At 45.0% G+C, this 18060-nt stretch overlaps 1 protein-coding gene across 3 annotated transcripts in view; it reads left to right on the forward strand.

The window, feature by feature from the left end:
• Positions 1 to 18060, forward strand: part of LOC119441674 (secernin-2) — a 79949-nt gene that overhangs the window by 39797 nt on the left and 22092 nt on the right. Inside the window, exons 4-6 of one of the 3 annotated variants that reach the window (XM_037706270.2) lie at positions 3209 to 3408; positions 10519 to 10722; positions 16439 to 16536. In XM_037706270.2, coding sequence (XP_037562198.1) covers positions 3209 to 3408; positions 10519 to 10722; positions 16439 to 16536 — 502 coding nt within the window. The remainder of the gene's footprint in view (positions 1 to 3208; positions 3409 to 10518; positions 10723 to 16438; positions 16537 to 18060) is intronic. The other 2 variants (XM_049661521.1, XM_037706271.2) reach the window with 2 other exon arrangements.

Raw genomic sequence — 18060 nt, forward strand, 5'->3', positions numbered from 1 at the left:
AGTCGTAAATTTGAGGAGCGTCTCGGGGCAAGCTATCGACGGAGGAAAGTTCTTTCCGTGTACTTGCGGAAGAGCGTCAGGGGTATGCGAACTAGCTGATGATACGAACAATTGAAAAAGAAGGAGAGAGAGAGAAAAGCCAGGGAGTACGAGTGTCTCAACATTGTCTATCTCCCCTTCTGTCCGTTTGTTTTTCAAGTTCCTGCTCTAAGCGCCAAAAAGGACTCATGACATTTACAAGTGCGAACGCAGAGTACAATGTAGCGCCGGGGGAAGCTTTTCTTTCTGTTTTTGCGTAACCTGTCAAAGCATTGTTGTGCTGGGTGCCTGTCTGGCGTGTCAGAACTTTTGCAGCGTAAAGTTTTCCTTTTCTTTTCACCTCTTTACTGTCAATACATATTACTCTACTGTGTGTGTGTGTGTGTGTGTGTGTGTGTGTGTGTGTGTGTGTGTGTGTGTGTGTGTGTGTGTAGAATACGTATTCTGCAGTTACACATTTGTTGGAGGATATCGGTACTTCGTAAAGTTATTTTTTCTCTCTCTTTATTGCAAATATGTGCCCTTAACAGTTTAATACCTGTATAAGCATGTGTTGTTGTCTCAAGCGTCAGTGATAACGAAACATTTATTTTATTCGCATTCACGTACTGTCGCGCTCAATATGAGCTGAAACACGCGAGCAGTGGCTGCGGCGACGCTCTCGAGAAATAAGTGGCGAGGGTGTCGCCATTTCAACAATGCGTATACTCCCTGCTTTCAGTCGTCTGCTTTCTTCGCGGAGCGATAATACACTGGCCCATCGAGCAGCTATCGCTCCATCGCAGATTAAAAAAAAAAAAAAAAAAAAAAAGATCTGCAGACAAGCTTGCACTCGGTCGTGCAAAGCTTAGGCACAGCGAAAGTGTCAATCCTCAAGTCTTACTGGCTGCTACTGCTAGGTATTAACTTGGTTGCAGCTATGTCTTAATTTGGTTTAACTTAATTACGCATGCAGGGAAGGCGCTGAGCCGTGCTCCCTCAAGAGCTGCTGAAGGTAGCGCCAACCTTTCCTTTCTCAAACGAACCACTTAGTAGTAGTAGTATTTTCGAGCGATCATTTTCGGAGGTACTTTCCCTTTCGCGACATTTCGCGTGACTAGCGCTGGACGCGTCGGCGCCTACGAGCGACAGCGTTCCTGGCATGCCACAAACGCAGACAGGCAGGCAGAAGCCGTGTCTGTGTCGAGCGGAGCGAGCGCGCACCTACCTGCTCCGGCGGTTACTAGGCAACGCGGTGACGTCATCGCTACTGCTTCGGTGCATGCGCGGCTAGGCAACGCGGGCGGCGTCGGCAGCAGCTCTGCGCGTTGCCTCGTTGGTGCTGCTACAATTTCTTTCTCTATGTCGCTCTCATTTTCTCTTTCCCTCTCCCGAGCATTGCGCGCGCATGCTCTCCTTCCCTCTCCGTGATGTCCCATGTAAAGGCAACATGTGAACGGAATGGAAAGGAGGCGAGGCACACACCGCTCCGCGAGGTGGTTGCTAGGCAACGCAGTGACGTCATAGCTCGGCGAGGTTTTGCGATAGCAGGTGCCACTTTTTACTTTTAGCTAGAATAGCTTCGCTGTTAAAATTGTGCGAATCCTACGCGCTGGTGGGAGGCGATGTAGGCTAAGCTTTCTGTGCTCTTTGCTTTCATTAGCAGTGATGCTGACTGTGAATGTATAATTTCTTCAGCGTTTAGTGCAATACGAGAGTGGTCTGTTTGTCTGTGTAGTACGCGGAACGTCGCGCGCCATTCTTCGTGACATTCAATAAAGGAAGAATTGTCATTGTCTCACACGGCACATCGCATCGTGGCAGAAGTGTGGGAAGAATTAGTGTTTGATTTATCCCACATGCGTAATGGACAAATGGTGCAACAGAAGGTCCCTGGACTGATGTATCCGGCGGTGGTCGGAACGGAACCCACGACCTCCAGCAGCCTAATTCATTATAAGAAGACACGCTGAATATAATACTTGCGGTGCACATGCATGCACAGGCAAGAAAAAAAAAAGCCAAATACAGAGGGATGTGCCACAAGCAATACTAGACAAGATGCACAAAGTAAGGCATCTTATCATGTGGCAGAAAAAATGTCTCGCAGTTAGTAATGTCTTCCAGTTAGTATCTTAACAAAACATCGTTTTATGCATTGAAGCACAAAATTAACTGGAACGTCAATGGATTTCTCCGCAAAGTTCGGGAATTAATATCTTGAAACTGGTGTCATCCTGAGAATTATTTCTAAGTGGATCCGCCTTGCGAACTCCCTGGCTGCAATTTGTAAATTGCAATATGGCCCATCAGGTAATTAGCTAAAACTTAATTAGTGGATTATTGTTAACGATTCGGTTATGCATTTCAATTTCTTGTGCAAGTAATGTCTGCCTCTTCGACTAGACCAACTCATTAACTAGAATTGGGCTATCTGCCACAGGCAACCTTAAATAAATTGTGAAAGTGTTCGCTGAAACATCCTGTATATGCCCCGTTTCTCTGGCTGCAGCGATTGCACCTCTCACTGCCTGCAACCTACGCAGAGCGCACTTCTTCTGTGACATCACCGCGTCGTGCTGTTGTGCGCATGGCCTAAGAGATCAGGCGGCGCTCAGTGTCCCAACCGGCTCGCACCGCTCGATCTCGAAGGCCACGTTGTGTGTGGGGTTCTGAGTGCTCACGTGTGCATTTGTCGGGGTGACAATAGGGTTTGCAGTAGGTGATGAAGTAACCGAGTTGGCCACAGAGAAATGCTACGCTGCAGCGCCACGTTTGGACTCCTGTCATCCTCGACACAGTAGATGAGACTTGCAGATTGTCGTGCCATTTCTTGCCTGGTTAATCAGTGGTACACGTACTTATCGCTTTATTTGTCGATCTTTATGCGAAAATGTGCGTGCCTATGACACAGTGGCAAATATTTTACGAAGAGAGGACGCTTTTTACGTGTGGTCATACAGAATTGGTCCTGGTCAAGAAAGCAAATCCCCCCCCCCCCCTCCTCCCTCAAAAATAAATAAATGTGTGCAAGGATTCCTTTGATACACGTAGGAAGGAAGTGCTCGAGACTGTTCGATTTCAAGTCCATCACTGGCAAAATTGCTGTTTTTTTTTTCTCCTAAATATTTTGTAAAAGCGACAGCTGTATAAAACTGCGCGCATATATTCCTTATTTTCACTCTTTCAGGCTCGGCCTGGAGAGGGGAAAGACGGCCCGTGCGGCACTGGACGTCATAGTGTTGCTGCTGGAGAAGCACGGCCAGGGCGGACCGTGCTCAGACACGGACCCATCGTTCACATACCACAACAGCTTCCTCATCGCGGACCGCACCGAGGCATGGGTGCTCGAGACGGCCGGAAAGCTGTGGGCAGCCGAGAACATCAAGAGTGAGTGGAGGACCATCCACACTCAGCGGCTTCTCTCTTTCTTTCTGCAAGCTATGCATGTGCACCTTCATCCATTATAGTACAGATCGGATTTTTTCTTTTTTTTTTTTCTTGTCGATTTGTTTTGTAGGGAAATGTACATGCATTAGAAGATAAAATGTGGGGTTCAACGTCCCAAAGCAGCACACAGTCTTTGAGAGAGATGCCGTCATCGGTGATTCCGGATTAACGAATTCTACCGCCTGGGACTCGAAACACGGAAGTGGTGCCGTTAAATTTGCTAGTTGATGGGAAGAGTCTCGACTTATGTTACCAGGGCCGAGATAACGTAAAACTTTTCCAGTCTGTTTTTAAATGCGAAACATTTCCTGGCGAACATTTGCCACTTTGAGAGTATCTATATCTATCTATCTATTTATCTATCCGTCCGTCCGTCTGTCTGTCTGTCTGTCTGTCTGTCTGTCTAATCTAGCCGCCTACATCTTGGTGCTATCATGGTCGTTTCTTTACATGCATACACGAGTGTATGGCGAACATAAATGATAGGTCATGACATGTAGGCCATGAAACAGCCGCCTACATCTTGGTGCTCTCATGGTCGTTTCGTTAACTTGGTAGGCTCCCCGGGCACTGCTTCGCATAACGTCTATTCCCACAGGGCCTGGGATCTGCCCGCTTTTATTCTAAACCCGCCATTAGCTCTCCGTACGTGATAGGTGAAAATGGCTCGAGCCATTTTGACCTATCACGGAGGACTATAATGGTGGATTTAGAATAAAAACAGACTAGAATAGTATTACTTTCCCGGGTGTGATAGAAACGGGATGCAACGGGGAGACCCAGACACCATTTGTGATGTCATCGTCTCGATCCCATTTGCGTCCTGTTTCTATCGTGCTTGGTAACATGAATCAAGAAGTTCAAATGCTAAGCACGAGGGAACGGGAACAAATCCCTGCCACGGCGGACGCATTTCAATGAGGGTGAAATGGAACAAAACGCGTTTGTACCGTGCGTTGCGTGTACGTTAAAAAAGCTCCAGGTTGTTAAATTATATCGGGCGTCCCCTATTGCGGTGTGCCTCATAATCATATCGTGCTTTTCGCGTGTAATACCCCAGAATCTTATAATAATTTTGCAAAGTTTAGATAATGGTACACGAGCTCTTTCTTTTCTTTTTTAAATGCGTAAGCATTTGGTTACCCAACGAGAAAACTGTCCGAGCGTCCATCCGTCCTCCGCGTAAGATGATCGCTTTCAAGATAGAGCCAACAAACACCATTGTTTTCGCCAGTTGTGGAAGTTGTAATCCCCCCTATGTAATGCCCTCTGGGCTTTTAGGGTACATGAATAAAAAAAAGACAACGAACTCGTGAGCAGCAGGGGCAGTAGCACGAGCACGAGAGGAAGTATGGGAACGCTGACATGATCTGCGGCATCGGAGCCAACTGTGGAATTAGACAATGACTAATGCGCAAGCAGTGGAATAAGAGCATCTCTGAGACCACGCGACGCGTGCAAATCAGGCACGCACTAGGCGCACCTTTAGTAAGCAAGAACTATGGAGAAGCCGTGGCTTTGGATTGGAACGTCATCAGTGCACCTGGCGCCGCCACCTGTAGTAGTTTGCTTGCCTCATCAATTCACGTTGCGCCGCCTTCCGCAGCAGTTAGTGTCGCCGCAGCGCTGTCGCATTTACCGTAATGGCGCCAAGACGACCGCAGCCGCTGAGCAGAGCTAGAATGACCAACAGTGTTGAGTGTGAGCACTCGCGTTACACCACGATCGTTACTATGAAATGCTTATACGCATCATTGAGATAACTCCCTGAGGATGTTCTACGCTTAAAAAAAATTTTTTTTTGCATTCTGCCGCGGGTCAGAACCGCGAGCTCGTGCTCGGCAGCAGAACACCACAGCCACTGAGCTACTGTGCTGTAGGATAAGCCAAAGATAAAACTGGGCGAAATGGCTAATTTGGGTATCATCGGGTCAGAAAGACATGTTTAGTGTAACCAGAAGTATATACGCTTCATCGCAGGTATACTCAAAATTTCTGACCTCGGGAAATGCCACTTGTCTTCGCAGAGTGCTGTCCCCTAATTTCGGTTCTGATGTGTTTATGTACGGCCTCTTATTCGGTGAATGTCGCAATGTATCATTTGGAACGACTGCACGCAGTATGTTGTATGGAGATGAGAATATTAAACACATATGGCACTAGGGGCTCCGGAAGTGCATTCTTCTGAATGGGGTTGCGTTGCTGCTGGGGGGGGAGTAGGCAGGATAGTGCCGGCTGTTATTTTTCTGTTATTGTTAAACCCATGCTTAAAGGGACACTGAAGAGAACAATTACATCACCTTTATGAGTATAAATTACTCTCCTACAATACCAATAGCGCCACTCTTACCGCGAGAAGAGGCTTACATTGGTAAGCCACATGAGGCACAAAGAGGAAAGGAGGGTGGCGACACTGCCGTGAAGTTTCTGCACCAGCTCGCTGTGACTTTATGGATTTTAACGGTGTCTGCTGGGGCCTTAATTCTTAATTGTTTATTGGTAAAAATGAACTACATTGTGCTCTAACTAAAGGAGCAAAAGATTTCACATCTCAAGCTTCGGGAACCTTTACTCTGCCAACCCTGGCCCAAATTAAAAAAGAACATACCGTGAAATCCGTGACGTCGCGCTGACATATAGCGCCGCTATAGGGTGCGAAATACAAAAAGAAAGAAACAAGTGGAACTTAGACTTTTATTTTCTCTTTTAGTAATCAACATATATTACCGGGAAATCAAGGAAGATATTCTTTTGAAATAACACTTTATCAGTTTAAACAGATTAAGTGCTTCTCTTTAGTGTGGCCTTGATAATGTTACGGAGCATTTGGAAAGATCCGTGTGCAAAAGAGAGATGAAGAAGAAGTGGTCGGCTGTCGACTGCAGCTTAGAGCTCTGTATCACCCTGCGCGTCTATACTGGGCGGGGGGGGGCAGTCGCAATGCAATGGAACCCTCTGCAATTGAACCTCTGCCCCCCCCCCCCGCAGCTCGGTTTTGGAGCATGCACATAATTTTGACACAGTGCGCATCTCAGGGCCACTTATAGTCACTGCCGGGTTGCCTGCACCTGAAGTTAATTACTGAATAATTAAAATACGGTTAAACCGACTAAAAATCCTGGTAGCCCTTCATGTTTTGAACGAGCGTCTTTAAATGCCAGTTGATATTTGGGCATTCGTATCAGCGCCGCGGTGTGAGGAAACTATATAGTGTTTACGGTTTGACGCATTACTTTTGACCTCCAAGGTCATCGCTATCTGTGCTCCCCGTAGTAATACGTAATCATGTGGAGAGACGCCTTATTTATTTTTGGCAGTGCGCGCGGGCCGCGTGCACCGGTATGGAGCGTGCGTTGGCATAGCGCGCCCCTATGACCACAGGGAACGCACGTGCGCGCCTGCCAGTACATACGTTACCGCTCATCCTGCATTCTTCTGTTGTATTTGTCCTGTCGCGCTTTTGCTAACTATGTGCGCCTAGGTGCGGTGTTTTGAACACACCATGCACCGACAACGGTGTCTTAATTGGTACAAAGCAGGTAAAAGTGAGCAGAAACCAAGTTTCGGGAAGCATCGCAACAAAAGCGGGCGTCACCCGTTCTCGGTGCGCCTCGCGCACCTTCCGTCGCAAGTTCTTATTACAGATAACGTAGAAGCGCACGCAGTGTGTAAACAAGCCAGCGTGTGTGGAAATTGCCCCGTGCCAACGCGCTCTCAGATGGCGAATCGCGTGCAAACGTGTCACGCGCGTATGAAGCCCGATCGTCGGCCACTATACAGTTGACGAGACAAGCAGACAGCTAGATTCGGCTGTGGCTCTCAGCTTGCAAAGCCTCGTGTCTGTCCCCGCACGAACGAATGGAACGCGGCCACGAAACACGAAAAGAGCTGAAGAACGTCTAAAATACATCTTTAGAGAATAAGCGAAACTTCTAAAGGAAGTCTCAGTTTAAGCGTTATTTGTATGTAACTTCTTGAAAACCTCCTGTAGCTGCCCTAACGCCACATTATTAGTGGTTTAGAAAACTTCTCGAAGGAAGTTTTCTAGAACTCTCTTCGACCTTTATCTTTATGTGCAAATCAGCTCAATGCCAATAATTGTAATTCATTTATGTCAGAGCTAACGAGAAAAGCCATTTATACAACTGCGTTTAAAAAAAGAAACAAGGCTGAAACAATCTGCACCCCACAGCAGAATTCGAATTCACATCCTCGCATTCACGAGATGGAAGCTTTAATCACTAGATCATGTCAGAAATTCTTTTTTTTTTCTTCTTTATTGCATGGAAAACTGACAATAGCTCTCTACAAAGTTTATCGTGGGGTTTGTGCAGGCCTATCGCAAACCCCACTTTTCCAGAGAGTATGTAGACCAATAGTACAAAGATGTCATCTGGGGAATGAGGAATCTTCGGAATTTTCTAAAGGCAAGAACTAAATTGAGAAGGGCGTTACACCAACATCATTTTCATGGTTCTTTCAAGGACGTCTATTATTTTTTATTGATAAGAATGTTTTGTCTAAACCACGGCTGCTCCATTTAATTGACATAATTGTGGGAGCATGTTATGCAACTCAACGCAGGTCTGAATCACTTTGGGTAAGCTCTGCACAGAAATTCTGGTGTTGCATGTGCTTGCAACCATATACAGCTGCAAAGGCAGCTTCCCGATTCCTCAGAAGAGGATTAAACCTTAGACACATAAATGTGATGCGTAGCACAACGGGAGCACGAAAAATGACCAATAAGTTTTTGTCTTCTCTCTTGTCTTGCGTACCCCATTTGTCCTACACATTGTGTAATACAATACCAACTATTATAGTCCATCAGTGTGTTCTTCTGGGTGCATGTATATTACAAGAAAAGTCAGCAAATGAGCAGTCTCTATACATATTTACAGGGAGAATGTGGTACAATAACTATGTTGTGTGTATAAACACATCTGTCACGGGAAATTTGATTTTCTTTAATGCTTATGATAATGACACGTCATTTATTTTTTTCCTTTCTTGCATCTCCTCGGTGGCGATATTCCTGCAGTTCGCGAATTATATTTTGCGAAACGCAACTGAATGCACGGGCTTCACTTTGTGTGAAGGGTCAAGGCAATACAACATTTAATTAATAAACGTGACTATTCTCAAAATTCTTAGAAATTTTAGAAACCAATGAAAAATAAGTATTCTTTGTCAAAAACATTTTCCCCTCGCGCAACACCTGGCGTGTTATCGCAGCAGCTGGTGTTCCGATTCGCCTGCTCTGCTCTGTCGAGGCGCTCGTGACGTGGCGTCGCAGCCAATGGGAATTTAGGTGCCGTTCCACTGCTACAGACACTGCCGAATTTTTCTATCAATGAGCCATTTGATGATTTCAGATCAAAATAAAAAGGCCCAGTTGTGCAAGGATACCATGACAAAAGCTGAAACTTCACACTAACATTAGCGGTATTGTGGTTTGTTTGTAATGTTCGAAAAGAAAGATTGGGTCCATTTTTTTTTCTTCGGCTATAATTAGGGGTGTGTGAATACCGCATAGTAGAGTTGGAATTGAATATCAAATTTAATTAAGAAAATAAAGGCAGATATCGAATCGAATATCGAGTAGTAGAAAATATTTCACAAAATTTAATGCTTACAAATTTTGGGCCAGAAAATATGGGGCTGCACATGCTCGGGAGTCTCCTAGCATTGCATAACAAGAATGTAGCTAGCTCTCAGCATCTTAAATACACTGGAATCAAGATATACAATATGGGTTACCCTTATTAAAGGGAACACCAAACTGGTATGCCAGCACTGATTACAGCTCAGTTCTAGTATATGAAGGTCTGGAAAATATTTTTTTATCGATAGAATTTCTGTCGAACAGAATGAAGTGTTTTTCTTTCCCACTGAAACTATTCATTTAGTGACCTTCTGTTGTACTGAATACTAATTAGATTCTCAGTATAGTGGACCTGTGTTTTGCGGAAATCTTTAATATATTGCATAGAACGTTTTTATTTCCAGTTTACCTCCAAAATACAGAAGGGCTAAACCAACTTTACGGATGTTGATTTATCGTAAGGCCTATCTGCACGGCAGACTAAGAGACCGCGCATAATGTGACTGGATCATCACTCCTCACGTAGCCGGCGTTGACGATAAAGGGCAGGCGCCGTGCACGCTGTTTCATTGTCAGGTTCAGCGTGATTTACCACCTGTCAAAGAATCTGAAATCTGGAGGGTTACGGGAAGGTTGCGCAACTCTCGCTAACCCCTAGTTATAATCTATCTTTATTCATTTAAGGAATGCAAATACAGTGTTGCAAAGAAATTTGTTATAGTGTCTCTTTAGCATCCATTTAAGCTCCGGACACGGGAACTCAGGCCTACTGGATGTAATTTGTCTACGTTGTGTTTCGCCTGTGCTCCTTATATATATATATATAGACGTAGTACGTAGAGAGAAAGAGAGGGTTAAAAAATGGAAAGGAACTGATAATCAGTTTTTGTGCTTTACACAAGGGTAGGGGAAGCGAGCAGGCAGAGAGAGAGAAGAAGAAAAAGAGGAAAGGTGCAGCAGACACATGCATGAAGGCATCAGCACAAGTATGTCAAATGCAGTGGACAGGTATATCTATTGCAGCATGAAGGCCTCTCCCAGAGATCTCCTATTACCACTCTGCTCCACGCACTAGCCGAAACCGTTTTGTGCTGGCCGTTTCCTGCTCTCATTGCTCTAACTTGCAATCAACTCTTGGCTGCATTTCTCCTTCTTTTTTTTTTTTTTTGACATCCACTATGTCACTCTTATAGACCACCGGTTATTTATTCTGTGCACTACATGACCTGCTAGACTCCACTCTGTCCTCTTAATCTTGACTGGATTGTTGTCTTTTCCGTGCTGCCATTTTCTTATCTCTTGAGATTATGCTCATCATTTTTCATGCCACTGCTCATTCAAGTTTACTTATTTTCCTCCCATGGGAATTTTCGCCTGCCTATCACCGTCTTTCTACTTATACTACTTATTACTTACTGCCACTTACTATCACCGTCTCCCCTCAGGTGGCTGCAGGAACATCTCCAACTGCCTTTCCATTGAGACCAAGATTGACCTGTGCAGCCAAGGGCTGAAGGAGGAGGCCGAGAAGCTTGGCTTCTGGAATGACAGCCGAGGGGACCTGAACTTTCGTCTGGCATTCAGTACGGGTGAGATCGACAGCCGCTACACGTGTGGGAAGCAGCTTCTTGAGAAGCTTTCGGCAAAAGGTGGGCCTTCTGGACATTCTGAATGATGCTTTGACACCTGCTTCATTGGAACATTGCATACATGAAGCATTACTGTAGAAGCTTGGGCATTTCTTACTCTCCGATTCAAGCAGGCCATTGTGTGTTGTTTCTGCAGTGTTAACTTTTCTCCAGTTTCTTCATTTTACTGCATCACTTGCTTTATATATACCCTTCCACGAGTGAGAGAGAACACCTCGCTCTAGACTGTCACACGCAGGCAGAAGGTGCATGCGCTGCTTCTGCTGTCCTCTGTGCTTTTGACGAAGTGCTTACTCAGGCTCACAACAGTGCAGATGACATTATGGCAATATCCATGCAGCTCGTGTTGGAAAGGCCTATATGTCAGACTTTCGTTAATTTAACTGTCTCAGAATGTGTAAGACTGATTGCAATGACCCAAAATTCGCTTATAAGGGTTCCCATCCCTCAAAGATCCTTTCTCACCAAACAAAGCATCAAAATAGTCAGTTTTTATTTACTTTTGTTTTATTTATTGTATGATGATAGGGTGCTAACCTTGTTGTGCAACCTTGCTTTATCATAGACCATGGAAATTGCACACCTGAGGAAGCACAGTTGTCACTGGCCATAGAGTGTTATTAAAAGTTAAGGGGTTAGAAGCGTGAGCACCTTTTGGGACTTTTGAACATGGATGAATGAACTGTTATGGAAGTCAACAGTATCAAACTGCCGTAGAAACCTGTCTATGGTATAAGATATGTTTCCCTATTTCTTGCACATCAGGTTTGCTTTATGTACCAAATGTGATAGCAAACTTTTTGTCTACTTTGTACGGGAAGTTGCGATTTGGCCTTCAAAATGTTTCCAAATAAAGATACCTGCCATCACAATCATTGGGAGTCAATTGAGTGCCTTTTCCAGACGTTAGCACACCTTCTTCGGGGTTGTTTAAGGGTAGCCAAATTTTCAGTGAATGAGCGTGCGAAGTGGGGCTGGCAGAGCTTCTGAAAATAAAGACTTGTCATGTAGCCTTGTGTCGTGCACCGTCACCACATGCAACAGCCACAGGCAGTAGCCTTCCATGGGGCATTTTGGTGGTAACAACCAAGGCATGTGGCACTACATGCTGTGGTTGCCACTAGCCAGCAGGGGCGCCTCAGAATCCCCCGTGCATACTAAATCCCGAAGAAACAACAAAGTATCCAACACACTACATTTACCTGGACCATGTAGACATTTTAAGTTGTCACTTAATCAAAGGAAGTTGACTTCATGAAAGATTATGAGCTTATATTTCAGGTTGTGGCTTAATTGACTTCATTTATGGACATTGACTTAAGAGAAGGTTGCGACCTTAGGTCACTTGTTGTATATCTAAGGGCCCATGGTATGCTATATTTGCCAGCTTACTAACAAGATGCATTGTGCTTTATATAACAAACATGTTTTGTTTATTTACAAAGCTTCAGCACAGGTTAGTTGTCGAGACATAACACAGTAGAACCTCGTTTGTACAATCCCATTTCATTCTACTATTTCGCGGCGCCAACGTTCGTGATTGAGAACACTGAAAATGACCCAATACAAAGATAGTGCTCATCCTGTTTTGTCTTAATTGTCTCGTTATTCTTGCACTGTTTTTTGCCATGAAGCGGTACCAACAAGCTCAGTTTCACACCCTTTTAGATCCAATACAGTTACGCTTCTTTTTTACCGGTTAATACGTTTCCTGAAAATGCGATCTTTTGGCCACCTATGTTCAGTACATCATTAAATGGCTATTGTATGATACGTTTTTCGGCTGCTAGATCTCATGTGAACAAGAAAAGGTGCAAGGCACGCGCGATCGAGAGCACTGGAACGCCAATGCATTTCTCCGCAAATTTCGGCAATTAATATCTCGAAACTGGTGTCATCCCAAGAATTCGTTCCAAGTGGATCCGCCTTGCGAACTCCACGGCTACAATTTGTAAATTGCAATATGGGTGATCAGGTAATTAGTTAAAAACTTAAGTGGTGAATTTCTGTTAATTATTCAATTATGCATTTCAATTGCTTGTGCAAGTAATGTCCGCCTCTTCGAGTAGACCAGCTTATGAAATAGAATTCTGCTATCTGCCACAGACAACCTTTAAGAATTTTTGAAAGTGTTCGCTGAAACACCCTGTATATATAGAGAGAGAATAAACATTTATTAAGTAATTTATAAGCATTTTCACCTGCCTGTTTCACAGTGCATGTTGCGTAGGGCCGTTGGAAGTGTTCTGAACGATTTTAATAGGCGATGGCCCAAATGTGCCCCAGTTCCCTGCTGCAGGCGGGGCGACGTAAGCATGTCGTTTCGCTCCAGTGGCATTGTATTCTGCCATCGGCCACTAGCTCAGTTTCATTTCAGTTTTCTGTCGCCGTCTTAACACACTATGCAATAGGAAAACAACAAATCGTGTCTCGGGCCACTAGGGCCCTACCAGCTGTATACGCATCGGCGCCTTGTGGCACAGCGACTCTCGCGGAGTGGGCACGTAAGAACTTACCGCCAAAATACACCGCCCAAAGAAGCTACTGACTCAGGCCAAATTAGAGAAGTCGCAAATGTAAACTTGCAGAGGCTGCAAAAACGACAACGCGCCTTTCGGACCACTCGGTCCTCACCAGCATGGTGTGCATCTCGTGCTGCAGCGATTTGCGCAGCACTTCGTATTGTGTAGATGGCAACCACAGTTGAATGTGGCATATTTTTTAGTGACTTTAGATCGTATGCTTTCCCGGTTAGTACACTTTTCCTTGTAGTAGTAGAACCTCGCATGAACGAGGTTTCTACTGCTGGTTTACTGAGCTGCTCTGGTGAAAGAAAACTCTATGCAAGAAACTATGCATCATGTGTTTTCATCAGTTATGTTTGTTTTGGTCAACTAAAGCAGCATAGTAGAATAGAGAAATATGAGTATACATGCCTAAGATTATTTACACGTGCAATCAGACCCCCTTGTAATTATTTTATGTATAACGATGTACTGGCTGTAAGGACCGAATTTGAATAACGCTGAACTACAATGAATTTAAATTACACTGTGACAGCCCTGGATATAACAAGCCAGTGCTGATACAGGGATTGCGTTTCATGTAATTACAGTTAAACCTGCTTATAACGAACCTCCATATAACTAATTCCTGGATATAACGAAGCTTTTCTATTCCCCGCCGTTACTCCATAGAAGCACATGTATTTGAGACCTCTACATAATGAAGTGGCAGCGGGAGATCCCTTCGAAATAACGAATTTCCCCTCCAACAACCTAGAGATTTCGGCCTAAATTTTGTCATTTTTGCGCGAGCAGCAACCGGAAGCACCTTCTCCGCCGCGACGGAATGCGAAGCGAGCGCACGTGTGCGTGCGTGTGAGCATGTGCGAGGCGGGCCTGCATCCCTTGACCCGGCTATCTTGCCGCCGCGAGCGTGAGCTTTCTTCCCTCCCTTCATTCAAACCTAATCCTGCCGCTTGCTGCAGCCGGCCTATCCCGCCAAGCCGGCCGTCTCCTTTTCCAGTTGATGTTGCCTACGCGCTGGCAGACGCTGTAACACATCACACTCGATGAGTGCGGACACGCGCTGTCAAACGCTGGCGGCGTGTGGAAGCTCCGCTGCAGAAGCGAGCGAAGTGACCTTCATGCTGTTGTCTATCGCTTCAACGCAAACTGAGCGCCGAGAACACACAGCACACACAAAGCTACGAGCCGCCGATGCACCTACACTGCCTAGACTCTGCCCCAATGCAGATCACTTTCAAGATACGGCCCGCGCGCCGCCACGCAGTACTCAGTTGATGCCAGAGTACAGTACAACTGCCGCCCGCTATCCCTCCCCCCTCGCTCCCTCGCCGGTGCCTCAAGCACAACGGAAGAAGGTGCACTGCCTCCCTGCTTTTCTTTCTTGCGCGCGCAAGATTTAGACGCGGTCGTCAGCTCCCCTCGCACGTTTTCACTCGCACATACAGCATACGGAGGGCGGCGACTGCGTTATCGCCCTTGGACTTTTTACGGAACATCTATGAGCCAAAACCAATTTTAAGGCCACAACGTGTCATAGACACCATCTTTAGATAGCAAATATGGATCTCAATGACCATACTTTTGCTGGTGGAAACCGAAAATACGTCATAGTTGTCGCGCCCGGCACTTTCAGCGGCCGATGCCATCATCAAGCTACCTAGCCAAGCGATATAAAAAGCCAAAATGGTCGCTCGGGCCGGCGCGGGGTGGCAGTGTGCAACCTATGATGCGAGAATGGTCCCACAGTTGCGACGCAACAGTGGGGTTACCAATGCACGAGTTCTATGGGAGCTGTGCTGGGACCGGCCGAAAACGACGTAACAGCCGGGAAAACGCAGCACCCGGGAACGTAACAGCTGGGTTCTACTGTACCACTATACGACGCTACGACGCCATCGTGACGCTCGCTCTTTGTTTCCGATGCGTCGCGCTTGTGCGAAATGACACGTGTCCACGCATCCAGTACCTGGTGTGACATTCCAAGGATGAGTGCTTCGGTGTAAACGGAAAATAGGTGCGCGTTACAATCGAGGGCGTGTTAGAATCAAGTAAATACAGTAAGCAGTTTCTCTTTCGAATTTTCGTGCCGAACCTGCATATAACGAAATCCTCTTTATAACGAAGTTTTTCGGGAATTTGTCAATTTCGTTATATCCAGGTTTAACTGTATTGAGTATGATATAAATGGGCTCAGTTGTTCGACCAAAGGTGCCTGCAAGCCTACAAAGTGGCACATTTATCTCAGCAGTGCGAAGTTTACCAGTTGCATGTTTGCATGTTTCAGTCAGCTTAAATTGATCTCTGCTTTGAGTACATTTTAGTATTATTAATTAAAGAATGTGCTTGCATTGGAGAAAAATGCATATTAAGAGCATTATGAGTGTTATCAGCACAATATTTTTACATAGGCTAAGGTTTAAAGGGTACTATTTAAAACATACGCATGCTCTTAATGCAGTGTGTTCTCAAATGTCCCTATGACTTACTATTTGTATTGCTTTCATCTATGGTTTAATGTTTTGAACTGATGTAGATGCGGTTCTAAATGTGATGGCAGTTATTGTTCATTTTTGCAACACACCAACTTGGAACACACCACGTTTGTGAGCCGGATGTTTCGAATTGCTAGATATGCCCCTTCCTCCCCAAACCCTGTAATAAGAAATGACCGTTTGTTCTTTTCACCATAATCTTTAATAGAAACACGCTTACTTATGGGTATTTTTAAGTGTGTCATTCATGTGAAAACTCAGTGATAAGGAAAGGACAGTGATATAGACCAGTTTTGCATATCTAATTGCCAATAACTATGGATTTCTAAGTGATCTTATAGGATTGCATAAGATCTTCTATGGAAATCTTGCAGGTAATGTCTTCAGACAAAGCGGAATGAGAGATTTCTGGGAACTGTATTTACTGCACACTTCTGTGTCAAAAGCATGCATAAGCTTGAATCCATATATGTCCAGTATCAGACATAACTTTTTATTTGCACATGCATACTGTGCTTCTTGTGTACATGCACAATTTAAGCCACTGCATACTTATTACCGCAAACATGTGAACTTGTTTGCATTGCATAACATAGGTTACATTATCTTCCGTGACAGGTGGATATGTCCAATATACTTGAGTAATGGAGGCGTCCCTTCTGTTTATTTTGTTCTTTCTTTTCTTGTTCGTAGAAGAAGGCATTGGAGAGCAGGAAATGATGAGGGTGCTCAGAGACAAGCGTAGCGGCATTTGCATGTCCTCCGGCTCCTTTGTGTCCACAGGCAGCCAGGTACATACGACACCTTTGCAGCCTGCTTTTTTGCATTTGGGTGCCAGTCAAGCAAACCTTACTAGAAGCTGGTATATAATGAAAGCGATGTAAATACATGTCAGAACGTTCTGCCTACAGTAATGCTCAGTTTTTAGAATTGTAGTACCAGGCAAGAGGTGCCTCTGTGGAAACTTCTACTGGCATAGGTATAGTCAGGTGACGGTGACAAGAACTTTAATTGGTCCTGAAGGTGTGAATTGTTTTCTTCTCTTGTGAATTGATGTGACAGAAAGTAGATTCACGTCAAACTTATGTACAGAAACAAGCAGTGTGGCAAGGTGGTCAAGCTGGTGTGGTGACCTTTCTTTAACCAGAGAAACCTGTGTTGGTTTAGAGGGAGCTTTAGCTTGTGGCTGTCCTATTTAGTGTATGCTTTTGCTGCACATGTACCATTGGCTGTGCCTAATGAGTGATGCATTAGTGTTGGGAGAAAGATGGATGGCTTTTCTCATTAGAAAGTATCGTGCCTCATAGTCTTAGTCTACTGCCCTTTAACTATGCAATGTGGCAGACCAGGCCTGTGATCACGGCAAGGGTGATGACCCCAACATGATGCAAAGAGCACTGAGGAACCCGTGAGTCTTGCTGGCCACAGCCCGCTCTATGATTTATCTAGGTACAGCTGATTTCTGATCACTACATACCTAGCTTTGTAGCGATCGAAGATACCTTCATTGTGACCCTTGCCTTTCTGCAGGAGACCAGAGCACAGAAGAATGTTCTCAGTACGGATCCTCTGCAGTGTCAGAGGATTCCTATTGAGAACAGTGCTCCCTATGCTCCCTTGAGCTGTAATGCAAGATTGCTTTCTTGACTGTAATGAAGATTGCTCCCTGCTTTCTCCCTTAATTGACATTGCTAATGACATTGGTAATGCAAGACTCAGACATAGTGTGTTGTTGGCAACAATAGCACCAAAGTGTGTGGTCCATAATTAGCCGATGTCACTAATTACGACAAGCATTCACACGTAATTACAGTGTAGACCGCTTATAACGCAAGTCGCCGGAGTCGTGAATATCTGCACTATAAGCGGTACCGCACTATAACCAAAACAACGATTTTCAAGCCCTGCACGTATGAAAACATGTAGACCAAGCAGCCGCGCGTATCCAAGAATCGAAGCGTGCGACTGGGAGTTTTGCATCCGTTTAAATTTACGAACGTTGAAAGGTTTATGTCCAAGTACCCACGATCTTCGCATGAAGCAGACAAAGTAATATTTTAAAAAAAGTCTCAGTTTCGCCAGAAAGGGGAAGCATCCATTGCGATAGCAAATTAGTAGAGAGCTATAAGGAGTAGGGTTAGTAGTTTTATTGACTGCATAAGCGTGCTCACTACTGCCCTTGTCGGTGAGATTTTCCCGCGGAAGCCACATTATAACCGGTATTTCGTCTCACGCGGCTGCACTGTAAGCGGTATGCGTATACATGGAGTCCTATAGGAAAATTAACGGGAGTATGAAAAGACCGTACTATATCG

The sequence above is a fragment of the Dermacentor silvarum genome, chromosome 2 (genome assembly GCF_013339745.2).
Source record: "Dermacentor silvarum isolate Dsil-2018 chromosome 2, BIME_Dsil_1.4, whole genome shotgun sequence".
NCBI lineage: Eukaryota > Metazoa > Arthropoda > Arachnida > Ixodida > Ixodidae > Dermacentor > Dermacentor silvarum.